The following is an 18,289-nucleotide window of genomic DNA, read 5'->3' on the forward strand; positions in this document are numbered from 1 at the left end:
AATAAAGGTCAATGTTTACTTATATTATGTATATCACTTTTAATTATTATATAATCTTTATTTTTATTTCAGATTGAAAAAAAAATTGTTTCTAATACGGTAAGTAAATTATCAGAATAATAATGTTATTGAATATCACTCGATTTTTTTTTTTTTTTTTTTTTTTTTTTTTTTTTTTTTCTAATTGAGAATTTATTTAATTTTTATAATAATACGTCACTTATATATTTATCGTAATAATAATTTTTCTTATTTCAGATAAGACTTTGTGTGGAAATACAACCGGTAATATGTATATATCAATCATCGAATTATTGTTAAATGTATAAGAAAATATTTTATTTACTTCTAATAAAATCCATGTAATGATCAATAATGATATTAATATTAATAATAAAATTATGATAATAATAATATCGATCATGATGACATTTTATGGAAATTCTTATAAATTTGTACTGAATTTTATTTATTGAAACTAAAAATAAATTAATTTACTCGACGATTATTTAAAAAAAAAATAAATAAATAAATAAAAAAAAAATTAAATCCTACACAGGCACCCCATTATTTAATAGTTTTGAAGTTATACTAGAATTGCATTATTTTACAAAGAGAGATTATTAATGAAATGTTCGTTTAAACATTTAAGATAGCATATTATTGTGTATCTATACAATAATATCATGATTACATCATTTATCGAGCTCATTAATCTTATTTAACGAATAATTGTTACGTCGTATTCTATGCGTATTCTTTGCAATCAATTTGTAATCCTAATTTCCCAGCATTTTCGTACACACGTGCACGATCCAGCTTCATTAGTATATTAGCGCACTAAGTAGCTGCGCGTGCCTTAAAATATGTATTCACGAACACACGAATTATCGTCTGAAAACCGTGTAGTAATAAACTATTAAAACAACCGTCCTCGGTCCCGTACCACCGCCCATACAAAAGTACACCTCAGCAACCCGATGTAACACACACGTGCCGTGGATGTTTCAGGTCAGTCGCGCGTTCATCTGGCCGTGGGCTCTTCATCTTCGAGCGTGAGTCCTTGGTAATGCGCAAATGGCAGATCCTCGAATTCGACGGCAACCCCTACTACGCCTTCGTACCCGAGGACAACGACGTGCCCATCGAGGAAGATTCGATACCCGAGCTCAGCGATGACGTCACCTTTGTCCTCGACGAACAGCTTACCGATAACGAGGTGGAGGACGATCGTCGCCTCGAAGACGAAGGGAAATCCGACGATTTGAGTGTGAAAGCCTGCAGCGCGGAGGCGTCGAACGAAGCCGACGAGGATTTTTCGGACGAACAGTCGCTGCAGACTTCCGAATTGATGAACGTGAAGCCCGTCATCGTTAACGGCAAGTTACAAAGTCAAAACGACAACGAGAAGTCTTATGGAGATTTGTATCAGGTGAAGGTTGAGGCTGGCGTCGTTACGCTTGAAAAGCTCGACGTTGAAAATCTGAATGTGAATCAACAGCAGTCGACGGCCGTTGTTGACGAGGCGAAGCTCGATAAAGCCGTGGCGGATGGGCACGACGTAACCAACGACGAGGGACGCGAAGAAGCGGAGATGGAGTTGGACGTAGGTAAACGCGGGCCCGGCACTCCGGCGCTCAAATGTAAGGCCTGCTCGGAGACATTTGAATCGACCATGGCATTTAGGAGACACGTAGCCTGGACGCATAAAAAGAAGGTTTGCATTCAAGAGAACGGAGCTTACATTTGCTCGGTTTGCGATTACCGGAGCTTAAAGAAGAGCCTGTTCGCCGCGCATCTGCAGCGCAAGCACGAGACCTGGTCGCGCAAACGTCAAAATTCGACGAACGCCTTTCCCTGTGGCGCCTGCGGCTTTGTCTGCCGATCCAAGCACTCGCTTCAATCACACTTCATTAGGAAGCACACCGACGACTACGAGCACCAATGCAAATTCTGCCCGAAGAAATTCAAAGTCAAGGGCGATCTGACTAACCACGTGCGCTTCCATCATAAGGAGAAGCCTGTTAATTGTGACGTTTGTGGTAAATTGTGCTTGAACAGCGGCTCTCTCTATGTGCATCAGAAATGGGCGCATTATAAGCCCAAGTTCGAGTGCATGATTTGCAAAAGGCGCATGGTGACTCAGGAGAATCTCGATCAGCACATGATAATGCAACACGAAAAGCGCGAGAAAATCGTGTGCGCCGAGTGCGGCAAGACCTTCAGCAAAAAGGATTCGTTTAAACGTCACATGGCTGTACATACCGGCAACAAGCCCTACGTATGCATAATATGCAATAAGCCCTTCGCGAGAAGGTCCCAATTGCGGCAGCACCTGCTTATACATACTGGCAAGAGGCCCTTTGTGTGCGATATATGTGGCAAAGCTTTCACCCAAAAGCCGGGCTTGATATGCCATAGGAAGACGCATCCGGGTACGCATCCGCCATTGCCAGTTATGCCGATCGGTGATATTGTTAAAGAATTTACAGAAGGTTACCTGGCGATCAATCCGCCAACAAAGATCGAGGACGAAGATCAAGATGATCCGGATGAGGAAGAGGAAGAGGAGGAAGAGGAGGAGGAGGAGGAGGAGGAGGAGGAGGAGGAGAAGGAGGAGGAGAAGAAGGAGGAAGGATATGGAGGGAGAGGGGGAGAACGACGAGATGGCTAACGAGGAGGTGGAGGAGGGCGAGATGGGGGTGGGAGTTGATTTTGGGGAGGAGAATGAGGAGCATATTGAAGAGGTGGACGGGATGGAGGATAGAATAGTGGCAGAAGAGGTGTCGGTGAAGGGGGAAAGGGATGAAGGGAGGTTCGACGAGGTGTTGGAACAAAAGGTGCTCGAAGATAATATGAAGAATGCAAAAACAGAACAGTGATTATTCATTAAATTGCGATAAAATATGTGTATAGTTTCATTCGAACCTGTGAATTGCGTGAATTACCATTGAACATAGGGCAAAAGTTATATTTTGCCAATTAAATATAAATCTTATGTGATTGATGCAGATCATTATTGAATTTGCTTCTTCATAATTATTTTTCACAAAATACGGACTGTTTGTTATCTTGTAATAATTCAGTCATGCACGCAAAAACTGAAGAGATGCCCCTAATCTCGTAGAGCTTAAAGAAAATATTTGAAGTTTGCATTTAAACGGTACCCTAGAGCTACCAATTATTGTGTAAAATGAAACTTAATTTAGAATATCCTTTTAATCCTTGTGGACTGAATGACTATTTTTAGTATTTTTAATAATAATAATAACTCATTTATTTATAACTATATTATTATAAGATTCAATAACAATGATAAATTTAAACATTGATTCAAATTATTTCAAAATGAAATTCAATGCAGCTCTACGTAGGAGATTATTGTTTAATAATTTAAACATTTCCGAACGTACTTTTCAAACAATGATTTCAACATAATAAATTCCTATAATAACTTTCACGGAATAATACATAATTTATATTAAATGTAAATAGTTTTAAAAATATAGGCTCGTACATCAATAATATGTAATATAAAATTTTGTTTGTCCTCGATCAACTTTTAGATAGGTAAAACAATTTAATTTGTTACAATCAAAGATTGACGATTTATAATATAGTTATTTGATAATGCAATAAAATGTTTGTAAGATTTTTTTTATATTTTCACGGTTCACGCATAAATTTTCTGCATTATTAAATTATTATTACGATAGTATTTACATAATAATCTTTACTTTCTACTTATGAAAAACTTTTCTATCTTACATTTAAATTTTCATTTGTTTTTCAATAAAGGTAACACGTATTAAATAAATACAAATAAAAATCGTTACATGTATAAAATACATTTACTAAACATTGTAATTAAACAATGTAATTATCAAACACTATTTAAAATTCTGTAATTATGAGCATGTCTAATGTGTATAAAAGAAAAATCACAAATATTTAATGTACATGAAATTTATTAAATTCAAACTATATTAACAATCATTCGATCACAGCGGTCTATAATTTTAATTTTTTGCTATACGATTTTATTTTTTATTTTGACGTTTCGTATTTATCTTATTATAAAATAATAGATCGCTCGTTCAGCATAAATATCATTGTTATATTTACATACTTCGATATAGTATAGTAAGGATGTTAATATATTTAAAGCGTAAGAATTTTTCGTAGTAATAATTTTTTCGAGTAAAATTTGTAATACTATTCGTTATGTTCTAAAATATCATTTTCATTCTTTTCATGCACTCGAAGTCCGTAAATACCAATTTCATAAATTAATGATTATAAACGATTGGTACCTTTCATATTTATTCATATTTTATGTGCATCGATAATTATTATTATTTTTTTTTAATTTTTTAATTTTTTTTTTTTATTATTATTATTATTGCAAAATGACTAGATCTTCATTATCTATTTAAATTTTCTATTATTGAAACTGTAAAAGTATTATTTCAAGGAAAAAATAGTAAAAAAATATTTTAACGCTAAATTATCAGTTTTAATAGCCTATGTCACATTTTTAAAAACATTTTTTGCCAAAAATAATTACATGTTGTTATGTATATCTATAAATTTCAAATATATATTTTCACAATTTTTCTTGTTTCTTTATTTTCACTGTAAACATCTTGTTAGTATCCTCCTATAATATTTCTCACAGTAGACATAAAACCAATAAAAATCATACACCGAAAATAACTTTTTGCATCAAAATTTAAGCTATATAATTTTCTAGTGTATTAAGGATGTGTTCAACTATTAAAATTCAGCTCTAATCTTTATTACGAGCTATAAAAAAGAAATAGAATTGTGTTACGATTTTATAATGCTATAAGTGATAAAGCGTATTATACAAAATTAATTATAACAGCTGTTTAGTCGAAGGCACTCGTAGTAGTCCTTTCTTGATTATTAAAAAAATAAATAAATAAATAATTGACACAGCAGTCGAATGGTACATGTTACCGTACCTATATAATACTATTTTCCATTGAAATTGTCGGAACTTGAACGTGTACGTACTATCGTATCTTTTCTCAGGGCTAATGAATAGTCGAATTGCCTCCAGTTTGTCGTCGTCGTTGTAATCAACGTCATTACCGTCGTCACCGTCGTCATCATCGTCGTCGTCGTCGTCGTCGTCGTCGTCGTCGTCGTCGTCGGCGTAATCATCATAATCGAGCTACCATCTTGTAATGAACAACGATCTCTGCCGCTTCTCCTTTTGAAATCTAACTAGAGAGCGCCTCGACTAACATGCACGTTTGCCTTTTATTTTCAGAGGCCAGGCTGCGCTTTGCCGAGTTCGAGGAAGGAAAGCTCTCAGCCAGATCGCGGTCGGGACAAACGCTACGAAAAACAGGATATGGAGGCGAGATCGACGACAAAGAGGATCGAGGACGTTCGGTCGGAACCCCGGACTCGCGACATCGGGAAGTAAAAGCTCGAGCGGGAGTCACGCGAAGCTCGAGCACAATCTCAGCGACAGATGCGACACGAGCTCCGTTAGCCCCGAGACCCTCCGGGATCACGGGAAATGCCATGACTACCGGTGCGAGCACTGCCAGTCGACGTTTCGGCTTCGCAGCCAACTGCGGGAGCACATAATGGAGGTGCACGAGTCCTTACCACGGTACGTGTGCGCCGAATGCGAGAACGTGTTCAAGTGCCGGCAGTCGCTGCGCGAGCACCTCGTGCGCAAGCACACCGAAGGTTTCCGCTTCGCGTGCGCCGCCTGCGGCAGTAAGTTCAAAGTTAAAAGCGACATGTACATGCACGTGCAGACGGTGCATAACGACGAGCGCGAGGCCGTCTGCGACGTCTGCGGCAAGAAGTACAGGAACGCGTTCGCCCTGAAGAAACACCTCTCTAATGCCCACAATCGGCGGCCCTTCGCCTGCGACGTCTGCAAGCGCAGACTCGCCACCAAGGAGTCGCTCGAGCAGCATACGCAACTCCATTTAAAGAAGGAGCGCGCGGTCTGCCAAGTCTGCGGCAAGACTTTCCGGGACAACGACGCCCTCAAGAAGCACATGAGGATACACACGGGGGTGCGACCCTTCCCGTGCAAGATCTGCGGCAAGGCTTTCAGGAGGCAAAATACACATAAGCAGCACCTGCTCACGCACACGGGGGTCAGGCCATACGTATGCGACATTTGCGGGAAGAACTTTACGCAAAAGCCCGGGCTCATCACACACAGGAAGAAGCACCCGGGCCCTCTGCCACCGTTGCCCTCGATCTCCATTGATTACGTCATCGCGGACCTTATGCAGACGAAGGCGAACGCTACTGGTGCACTGATCGATGATCCATGATGAGATAAGCATGATGGAAGCCCCGATATTGTTCCAAGCATTTCTAATGCATCGCGTTGCGTTTGTATAATCGACATGCCACGTGGAGTATAAGGCAGTCGTTGTAAAGACTCACCTGCATTATCAGTATTCATTAGGCCGATACTACGAATACTTCGAATGTCCAGAAAATGGACATTTTCATTAAGTGAGGATTTATTAGGTTTTATCCTCATATGTACATACGCAATATTTTCTATTTAATAAGCACATGTTTATTACTTTTCCACCATTTTAAATAGTCTATTAATTGATACACACACATTATATATGTGTGCGTATATATATATATATATATATATATATATATATATATATTCAAAAAAAAAAATAAAAAAAATATAAAAATGTTCCAGAATATAACAAAATTAATTATTCACGAGTATTCGTAATTACGTAATCTCGCATTTGCAAGAAAAACATTGAAACCAATTAATTCAATACTTTAATAATATATGAAGATATTTCCACACTGTTTTTTTCTTTTTATTGAACGTGTTTTGACTGATATAATTTATTATAGATATTTATTATTGATTTGTAGTTTGTAGAATATTTAAATCAATAGTTAAAAATCTATTTTTTAATAATTATCATTGTTCAAGCAAAAATAGATTATTTATATATTATTAATCTGTAGTACGATTCTATATTTAAAAAATTATAAAAATACTAAAACAATAATGTTATATATACTTACATATACATAATTTATTATATTTAAGTATGATAACTTTAACACGGCATTTTAAATTGAAGAATACGTTATTTTTAATTTGTATATTTATTGTAAATAAAAATTTGTTTTCTGATAAATTTGTAAAATTGGCATTTATTATTTAACTTTGTGTATATAAAATTTAAGTAGTAAGTATCACAATAAATTTATAAATTTTAACATTTAAGAGTATACGATACAAGTAAGTAAATTCATATTAAAATATATTGTGATGTATGATTGCTTTTTTATTTACATTATACGACAATTATGGTCTTATTTAAATATTAATGAATGATTGGATATCGTATTTTGTTTTTTGAATATACAGGGATTAAACTGAATTAAATTATTAGTAAGAAACTTAGTAGTTGCTTTATTGGAAAATGATAATTATAATTTGCTTTTTATTATCTTTTGTATTATTAAGTTTTATGTGTAATATGACGTAAAGTAATATATTTCCACTGTTTTTTAAAATTAAATATTAAAATGTACTTTCAAAATAGGATATTAAATTTACTTGAATATGCATTAAACATATTAGACGTCATTCATATATATATATATATATATATATAATATTTACAAAATTTAGCTATGAAAAACGAAAAAATTCAAATTCATTAATTTATAATTGTTCACTTTATATTTTATGTATTTATATATTTATATATTATTTATTTAACAATGTTAAATTATGATAAAATATTGTTGTAAATTATAGTTATAATTTGAATGCCCGCAAAATTTATCTCTCAAATCTTGTATTAAAAGTGATTTTTAATTCATTTAAATAAAAATCTTAATATTTATGGTACATATTGATCCTTTTTTTTTGTAATTATTTTATTAATTATTTTTGTTTCCAGATTTTATAAAAATTTCCTTCGATTAGTATAGAAATACAAGTAGTTGAGTGTTAAAATATTTGTACATACATACATCAGCGATTGTCCTTGAGATATGTATAATTAGTTGCATGCATATTATTGTTACTAGTGAAGTTTCGGCTTCTGCTTTACATCATATATATCTATGGCTATCATTTGAATGTATTTATTAGTAAAAAAAATCGTGATATTTTTATTATATAATTGAAACGAAGAATTCTTTATTATGATGGACGGATCTTCAACTGATGGATCTCTAAAGATGTAATATGTGTGAATACAATCAATATGTAAAAGAGAAAATATACATAATAATAGATATTAAGAAAATCTGTATACATATATAATACGTAATTTATTTTAAATTTACTTAAAATACTTATCGGCATTGTGTAAAAGCGCGAATTTATAAATTGATACATGAATACGATCAAATATATATTATCCACAAGTTATCCGAATTATCTTAAAAATAAAACCGTGTCCATCATTTAAGTTCTGTTATTGTTGTTAATAACTCAAGGAATTCATACTGTATAAATTATAAGCAGCAAGTCCACCGTTTAAAATATATTTATAAATTTTAGTAAATTTATGTTTAATTTTAGAAAGCTCAATTCTTTCATAGATTTGTGCATGAAAGTGTTTCGGCTATTACGTTCGATCGTTTAAAATATGAATCAAACGAATGAAATAATATTAAATATAAAAGAAATAAGGTAGATGTATCTAAAACGAGAATAAAGAAGAAGAAATAGAACAACCATGCATTATTTTTAATAAATGTAATCGAATTATTAAATATTGTGTATTAAATATTTAATATATATTTGACTCGGTTATTAATTTGTATGAGATTTTATTTAATTCTGAATTATAAGAATAAAACTCTCTGTATCAAGTGATCTCTTAGTCTACTTGTCTCGTATTTTGAATGATAGTCATTCGTATAAAGTAATAATTATATTTTATGTAAAAGTAGGCCCACCCTTTATCCAATTTTCCGCCAGAACTGTACGTTTATTTCCCTAGTATCATTATTCTCCATACTTAATGTATATTAAGAAATTTAATTGCTTGACTTAATAATTGGTATCAGTCGTATTATATAATTCTTAAATTTGTCATAGTTAACTGCTTTATCAATTTCCTTCATTCTTTGCTCAAATCAAACTATAACACCGAAGAGTCAGGAGCAACATACGATCGATCGGATCAGGTGAAGGGCGACTGATTATCGGCCACGGTATATAATAAGTCGTGATGGGTCTTAAATTATGTGGTTAATTTAAGAAAATTAATTTAATTTAATTTAATTTTTTAATTTAATTTTGGTCTTATCTTAACTCATTTTTAAATCACCATCAAATTACGATAATATCAGTGGCCTCTAATCAGTGCAAGACACACATGCACGCACGCACGCACGCACACACATAGACAGAGAGAGAGAGAGAGAGAGAGAGAGAGAGAGAGAGAGAGAGAGAGAGCCACTCGAAAAACCTCCATAACCGATATTATGTGCTTATTTATTCCAGTTTCATGGACATCGTCACATTGTCATCTTGCAAAGAGTCGAGCCCCGCCAACGGAAAGCGTCCCGCTCGTATCCGTACTCAGCACTACTGCGGCATCTGCCTCGCCGGCTTCACTCAGGTGAGCGACCTGGCCAATCACCTACGACACATCCACAATGTCGACCGCCCCTTCGAGTGCGACATCTGCGGCGTCACCTTTCGCAATCCCCTGAGCGTAACGCGCCACAAGCGCACCCACCTCTCAGCTAAGCGATACACCTGCGAACTTTGCAATTACGCCTGCCACCAGAAGTCGAACCTCGAGCTTCATCGCCGAATCCACGCGAACAACTACGCGTACCGCTGCGACACTTGTGGCGCCGGTTTCATGCAGCGCACCAAGTACCTCGAGCACTCGGCCCTCCACGAGGGCAAAGCCGGCAGCCACAAGTGCCAATTCTGCGACAAGGGCTTCAATTACAAGCGCAACCTCGTGGCGCACCAGAAGAGCCATCATCCGGAAAGCAGGCCTGACTACCGTGGCCCCCTGATCCAGTGCAGCCACTGTCCAAGAACGTTCATGAAGGACGAGAGTCTCAGGAGGCACGTGAATTTGAGCCACGCGGGCCTACCGAAGCCGTCGAAGAAGTGTCTCTGCGACCTATGCGGTGCTCAGCTCTCCTCGAAGACAACGCTCGCCCAGCACGTCAGAGCCCATCGGGGCGAGAAGGTCGGCAGCTGCGAGATTTGCGGCAAGAGCTTCGCCAAGTGGGACAACTTGCGCGTGCACATGAGGATACACACCGGCGAGAGACCCTATCTTTGCTCCGTCTGCGGCAAGAGTTTCATACAGAGGACGACGCTAGTCCAACACGTCAGGATCCACACGGGCGAAAGGCCTTACCGATGTGACGAGTGCGGGAAGGGATTCGTGTCGGGCTCCTTCCTTAAGAAGCATGCGAAGATCCACGTCGAGAGTAAAACGAAGAATGGAATTGAGCTGACACCTTCGGCCTAATTGACACGCTTCGGCTTACATTGTATTTACGGCCTAAATTTTCCGAGCAGCGTCAAAGCCCGTAAGGCTCGTTTGCAGCCGCACGTGCGTTTAATTTTTTTTTTTATCAACGATTGACCTTTCGATCGTCCTCTTTTCTTATAGGGACGAATAACACCGAGATAAAGATTATGGGAGTGCAACAGTCATATGTCGCAGGTATCTCGTAAATTTACTACACAAAATTTACTACACAAAATAAGTGTTTATTAATCCTAAGCGTGAAATATCTATCCGTCGTCAGCCGCCTAATATTTTACTTACACACCGAATTTTATTATTAAGACTTCCACAGAAACCCACGCACACGAATAACTTAAGGCTATCGTAACATCTATATAGATAAAAATATAAGGAACAAAAAGAAAAATATTGGTATTAGGTTTTTGTGAATGCTGTTGCAGTATTCAAATCATTTTAAAGTATGAATGGAGGTTATTTTTTAAATTTTAATGACTAAAATAAGAAGGTTTTGTTTTTAAAAATTAATAATATTTATAAAACATTCGAAAAAAAGAAATTGATTTTGAATCAGTATTTTCTAAAGTCACATTACATTACATGAATGACTTATATTAAAATATAATATATTCACTACTTTCATATATTGAATAATCGGTTAACCTATTGATATTATATGGTCATTACTTATATGAGCCAATATTTATATGAGCCTATAAAAAAGGTAATTTTAGTATGAGTTTTCAGAATTCTGGTCCTTTTATTTTATAATAAATAAGTTATCTATGCGTTTATTAAAGTCTTGTGAATCAAGCTTTTTATTTACTTAATAACGATATTAAAAAGAGAAAAAAAGAAAAAAAGAAAAAAAAAGATATAAAATATAAGTTAAATTATTTAATATTTTTTATTTACAAATTTTAGACTTACAAATACCATGGTGCAATGTATTATATACATACTGCTTTTATTAAAAGCAACACATGATACTCATAAAATAACATTTACATGACAAAACCTTTGCTAAGCAATAGAATAAAAATACTACATGTACGATATATTAAATCTATATATAAAAAAAAATACAACAACAACAACAATAACGAGCAAAACAAAAACAAAAAAAAAACATGCATAAATAATTTTATACGATTCTAGTACAAACTCAACGCCATATAAGTAAGTATGAAATATAAAATGAATCTCACATTAAAGGTTGCAATTATATTATAGCTATTATATTATTTATACAATATATAATATATATTATATAATATTGACTAATAAATATTATTAACATAAGCACAACATCATACTAATATTATAGTATTAATAAATGAACGTGAATTATAATATCACATAAATTGAAAAGCAACGCATTTTAAGTTGCTATAGTCTTAAAAATAATATAAGATTTGTTAAAAACTTAAACCCTAAAGGATTTATTAATATAATTAAAAGAATTATCAAGGTGCCTTTTTAACGTATATTCCTATTAAATTGTTTCTTAACTAATCAAATGATATATTAATCTTAATAATATAAAATATGCATAGTTTAATAATTATCAAAACATTTACTTAATACTCATTGTGATAATCTAATCATTAAAACATAATTTAGTTTTTAAAGTTATAAAAGTGCATAACATATATATATATATTTTTTTTTGTCTATTTGACATTCATAAAATTGAGATTGATTAATAGAAATTTTCCTAACAAGTAAAAATCGAAATATTTTAAGTGACAAAGTATATTAATTAAAATATATAAAAAAGTAAAATACATAAAAAAGAAAAATAATTAATTTTGATTCAACATCACATTAAAATGTAATAAATAATTATAAAATTAATTACATATAAAATTATCAAAGTTAGTTTTACAAAATATTTAATATTGATAATTAAATCAAGATAACTAAACGTAATAGTTCCAAATATATCAATTACAGAATTATTGGTAGAATTAACTCCAGAATAAAAGGAACTATTATATATATATATATATAATAGATAATATCGCGGCTTCGTGTTTATAATATTTAGGGTATAACATAATAATAATCATGTCACTGCCTCTTCATTTTTTATAAAAATAAATATTTAAAAAAATCATATTTATTAAATTTAGCTAACTAATAATCGCTGTTTTCCTAAAATGTTCAAAGATCCTAACCAGTACTTAACCGTTTGATAATATTAACTATGATATACGTAGTCACTAGCTAACCTACTAATCACTGCAGCTCTCATAAATTTAATGGATTTCTATTCAATATAATAAATCTCATTGAAATCTCATTGAAAATACTCAATAAGAGAGTAAAGCAATTTCTAAATATTAATCGAAACTAATCCATATTGATATTAAATATTTTAATTCTCTTAAAAATTTATAAAAATCTACTAATTTTTAATATATTAAGTTAATATATTTTTTAATTTAATATTAGGATAGCAACATTTATTTTAAATCATCTAAATCTGTTAGTACGTAATTTTATATACAAATAATATTGTATACAAATAATAAATACAGAGGAATTTTAAATACTGTTTTATTACGTAAATAATTTGTTTCTCACTTTTAAAAATAATTAGGTGTAATGCCGTTATGCATTTTATAAAAAATATTAACTATATGAATATATATTATAAAGATAAAAACATTATTTATTAATTCAACTTTTCAATAATAGAAAAATTTATTAACTCAAATATTTTAATTGTCAATCGCAGAAGCTAATTTACAATTTACAATTAATTTCATTATATTATGTAATTGTAAAATAAACTTTTACATAAATATATTTATCTTTAACAAACTAACTTTCTGAATACTTAAGTATACTAAATAAACGATTACAAGAATATTGTAATGCACATTAGTAGCATTGATAAATAATGAATTGATTTCCACATTCAATGTAAAACTAATTTTTTACATCTACCGAATAATGGTATAAAATATAATTAATTTATCAACATTCAAATTATCACTGCAATTTTATAAGACAAGTTCGATTATTAGATTTTCTATATTTGCAAAAACTAACAAAACGGGTTATTAAATTTTTTAAATATACAACTAAAGTGCTTAAATAAATATATCGTGTAGAAACAACTACATTATAGTCTTAATTTAATTTTATGTTTAGTCGTTTTTTTTTCTTTGTTTGGTAAAAAAGCGAGATTATTTGTCCTCAATGTTTATTATTAATTCCAATAATAGTAATAACCCTTACGGAGATATGAAATTATGGACGTAAAATTAATGGCCATGCTATTTAACAATATATTTTAAGTTTTTTATTTTAATTTATTATATCGAATGTATATTAACAATTTTCTGAAAATTACATTATTATTTAATAAATGTAATTATATATCAATATTTTTTATATTTTTCTAACTGAAATATTTAATATTTATAATTATAATAATAATAATAATAATAATAATAATAATGATAATAATGATAATAATGATGATAATAATAATAATAATAATATAATAATAATAAATAATGATAATAATGATAATAATGATGATAATAATAATAATAATAATAATAATAATAATAATAATAATAATAATAATAATAACAATACTATAATATGAATATTAAATTTTCTAAATAAAATGTGTTTGGAATTTGATAAGTCAAATTTTTTAACAAAATTAATACAAGTTTTCCTTTTTAAAAAAAAATTGAACGAATATTTTAAATACGATGTTATGGACGAAGTTTTCAAATTAAATATTATTAAATATTCATTACGTATGAGTTTTAAAAAAAGAATGACAACTCAATTTATTTTATAATATTCTTCTTTAACTTATTTAAAGGTTTTTTTATTTAACTACTTACTACTTTCTATCTTCTCTTTCCTTAAATTTGAAAACTGTTTTTAATCATTTTTATTTCGCATTTTCTATTTCCTTTGCATAATATATAAATTAAAATTTCTCTTACACTTCCTGTGCTAAACTAAATATATATATATATATATATATATATATATATATATATATGCACGGATATCGTATGCAAATATTAAATATTAAAGAAGAATATTTTATTGCATATAGTTTGGATAATTATATTGAATTATTAATGAAGCATTTCTTGCGAAATTCAAATAGGATAGACTTTACCTTATAATATTTAAAATTTTATATGGTTGTATACATTTTGCAATTAAAGAAATATATTTACTATAATTTTACATTTAGTTAATTATGATCCTTTTACGCCACATATGCTGTGACTGATGGAATAAAGTATCGCCTGCTCGTACAAATGTATGTATTAATACGATGTCAATGCTAATGACGCTTAATTAAAAATAAAAGTTGTAATGTTTTTAAGTTTTTAAAAGTTAAAATATATTAAAGTGGAATAAATTGCACTTCATTGTGAAAAACAGCGATCACCATCCTTGTTATACCCCAAATATATGATTCGTCGTGTGAATCATTTATCAATGAAGCTTTTATATTACATACGAGAATGTGATTATCATAAGCCACGAATGCAAGTTTTATAAGATCGTTGTTTCTCTTCTTATCTGTATTGCTGAAAGAGTAAAATTTGTACAGACCCTTCTTTTATTGAATACTTTTTTGGCCTTTGTTGGAACTTAATTTTGTTTAATTCAGCTATTAATTGACATTTATGAAAACAAATACAAATACAAAACTACTAAAGGATTTTTTTTTGTTTTTTTTTTTCTTGTGATTCTTAATGAAAATAAAACTAAATTATATAATCAGGTATGACGAAATCCAAACCAATATATATATATATATATATATATATATATATATAATCCTTATGAACTATAATAATATATAATATCGTATTAAATTATTATAATACGAAATCACAAGTACTTCCTTTGACAATTATTTATTAATTATATATTTTTTTAATATATATTTATTAATGAATTACTGACACTTTGAATAATAATGACATTAAACTATTATATAGTCTAAGAATAAAAGTCTTATTAAGTAATACGCGATATCTTCGTGTTTGCCTTTAGAATATCCTTGATGTATTATTTAAATTAAACGAGTCTTTCGTGTCATTTGTACTTTTATGCGTATAATTAAAAAAGAAAAAAAGAGAAAAAAGACAGCTAATAGGTGCTAATTTCGCTATATAATATATGCTTATTCGTAAGTACGTGTACAAAGTCTATAATAATAATTCATTATAATCATTTTGCATTTTATTCAATGACTGATATCGCGAGTCGCGTTGAGTGATAAGACTGCGTAGGTTAGAATATGATACCACCAAGATTCACTGAGCAGTACGAGTAAAACATATTTTATTGTGTACTTACTTGACGATGAGTTTGCGTAATAAAGACTTTGTCGCTGAAGAATGATAGTGTAATACTGCTACATTCCAAACGAAAAAAACTACTTGAACTGTCTGCCGCATTTACCTGTGTGTCACATGACGTAGGCACGAGCGAGATAAGTCAATGTTGAGAGGTGTCGATCTGCAACTCGTACCGTCGTATTCTTTAAACAATATTCATGATAGCCTCGATTAAAGCAATATCCTTAATACAAAGGATCTCTTTATCCCTCATTGTGTTTGCTCTTACTGATCGCTGAATTGGCATTTACTTGAATAGAAAATCGGTCTTAGATTTGAACAAAGTTTAACTTGGACAGGGTTCCATTGTGATCACGACTACGTGAAATAGAGCCTCGAAATATAAAAATATAATCTCGATATATTATTGATATTGGTGTAGCGTCGATATTTACTCGTCTTGAATACTTAAGTTAAGTTAGTTCGGTTAGAGCTCAACATATCGTTATGATATGGCGATCACATTCTCGCTTGTAATAATAAGTCGTTATCATATAAAAGTCGTAAGAAGCTTATACATTTTATGTTGCAAATATGGAGATCGCCATTTTCATCACAGTAGGTACAATTTATTTCACGGTAAAATACAATTTCATTATAAATAAGAATTGTGCCATATGATGTCTAACGTATTCACATAATAACTGAGAATAAATCTCGGTTGAAATTATTTATTCTAAAATATTATAAGTGCATATAAATAGCTGCACAAAAGTATTTCGTCATTTAAATTATATTTTATTTTTTTATTCATTAGGTTTTTTTTTTTTTTTTTTTTTTTTTTTTTTTACTAATTGATAAATGCACTTGAAAATATTAAACATTCAATAATGTTTGTTGAACATCTGAAATTCTCTCTCTACCGTCTAGCGAACACGATGTACTCTATTCATATATCCAAAGATATGTAATTTAAGATCGATGGAATTATAATTCTCTATTATACTAGGATTTTATTTGATTTAAAAACATAAATAATAATGTAATTTTTTTTACATTTTGAAATGTTATACATTTGGAACGTTTCATGCTATTTCAATTTCAATAATAATTATATCAATCGAAAGCATCAATCTTAAAATATTGCGCAAATCAATCGTTTTATATTTATGCGACAATGTAATAGCGAGATATTTGTATATTGATCAAATAAATGTACAAAATGCAATACAAAATGAATGTTTTAAATACTCTATGGCATAAAAAAAAAAAAGTTTATATCTGTGTACAGTATAGTTTTAAAAAATGAAATACCATAATATTACATTTTTTTATTTTGTAAATGCCAATCTTAGCTACCGAGACGTTGTTAATTCAGACTCAAAAATTTTATAAGTAAATGTTTTTTTATTCTATTTTTTAATTATTCCAATGTTATAATTCAGTATAATTTTACTGAATTCGAATGTCGTAATTAATTATATATCATTTTTAACAATTGTTTGACAATATCATGTATATTTTCTTTAATAAAATTTTATTTTGGAATGTTTGTAGACTAAAATATCATATTTGATTTCAAACCCTAAACCCTACATTTTAAGGTAAATTGAACTCGTACTTTTAGCAAGTTAAGCTAAAAATCTTCAGTGACATTTAAATTCTTTACTAAATGTTTAATTAAAAAGGAATTGATTTTTTTAGCCATTGATTAAAATTAATATATTGTGTTATAGGCAATTAATGGTATATGGAAATCAATAATCAATATAATAACATACAAAAAATAATTAATCAGTGATAATTTCTTAATATATAAAGAAATTATTATATAACTTTACTAACCAATATTAAAACGTCTCCGTAATAATAATATTTATGAACATATGCATGATAACGCTTTAGTAGTATTGGTTAAAATAAATATTCTTTTTATGTAATTACAGTCTATAAAGTATGCACAACACAATCGTAAATAATCATCGTATATTATAGATTTTCAACTAAAGTACAAAATTTTATGTTACAGTAATTGGAACAAATATATGCACGATGATGCTTTCGTTGCATTGGATAATATCGACTACTTTAAAATCAAGCAAGACATTATCGACTCATTTGTAAAGTAAGTTTATATATCAACGTTTAACTTTCTAAGGAAATAATTTTTTTTTTTTTTTTTTTTTTTTGGATTCGCGACAAAAAATATCTGAATTAAAAATCATTCAATTTAAGATAGTTTGATAACGTTGTTATTGGTCGTAGGGTTAGGCTGACAAGCAATAACACTGTGCTTGATGGAAAACGTACTTAAGTAGAAATTTTGTTTGTCACGCTATTGGTAATTAAGAGCATTTCATGGAAATATTGCCTGGCAAAATGCATGCGTATAAAATAAATAAATTCTAAATTATCAAATTGGCTATA

General features: G+C 30.5%; 2 protein-coding genes across 2 annotated transcripts in view; both read left to right on the forward strand.

Moving 5' to 3' along the window:
- LOC105365624 (zinc finger protein 845) overlaps positions 1 to 6,632 on the forward strand; it is a 74,797-nt gene extending 68,165 nt beyond the window's left edge. Inside the window, exons 5-7 of the mRNA XM_011503839.1 lie at positions 1,012 to 2,575; positions 2,682 to 2,878; positions 5,300 to 6,632. Of these exons, the coding sequence (XP_011502141.1) occupies positions 1,012 to 2,575; positions 2,682 to 2,878; positions 5,300 to 6,335 (2,797 nt within the window). The 3' untranslated portion in view covers positions 6,336 to 6,632. The remainder of the gene's footprint in view (positions 1 to 1,011; positions 2,576 to 2,681; positions 2,879 to 5,299) is intronic.
- A 2,895-nt stretch (positions 6,633 to 9,527) lies between these two features.
- Positions 9,528 to 10,520, forward strand: LOC105365625 (zinc finger protein 239-like). The gene has a single exon (XM_011503840.1). It carries the CDS (start codon positions 9,528 to 9,530, stop codon positions 10,518 to 10,520), a length of 993 nt encoding a protein of 330 aa, XP_011502142.1.
- Positions 10,521 to 18,289: the final 7,769 nt, after the last annotated feature.

Source organism: Ceratosolen solmsi, unplaced genomic scaffold (genome assembly GCF_000503995.2).
Source record: "Ceratosolen solmsi marchali unplaced genomic scaffold, CerSol_1.0 scaffold48, whole genome shotgun sequence".
Classification (NCBI taxonomy): Eukaryota; Metazoa; Arthropoda; class Insecta; order Hymenoptera; family Agaonidae; genus Ceratosolen; species Ceratosolen solmsi.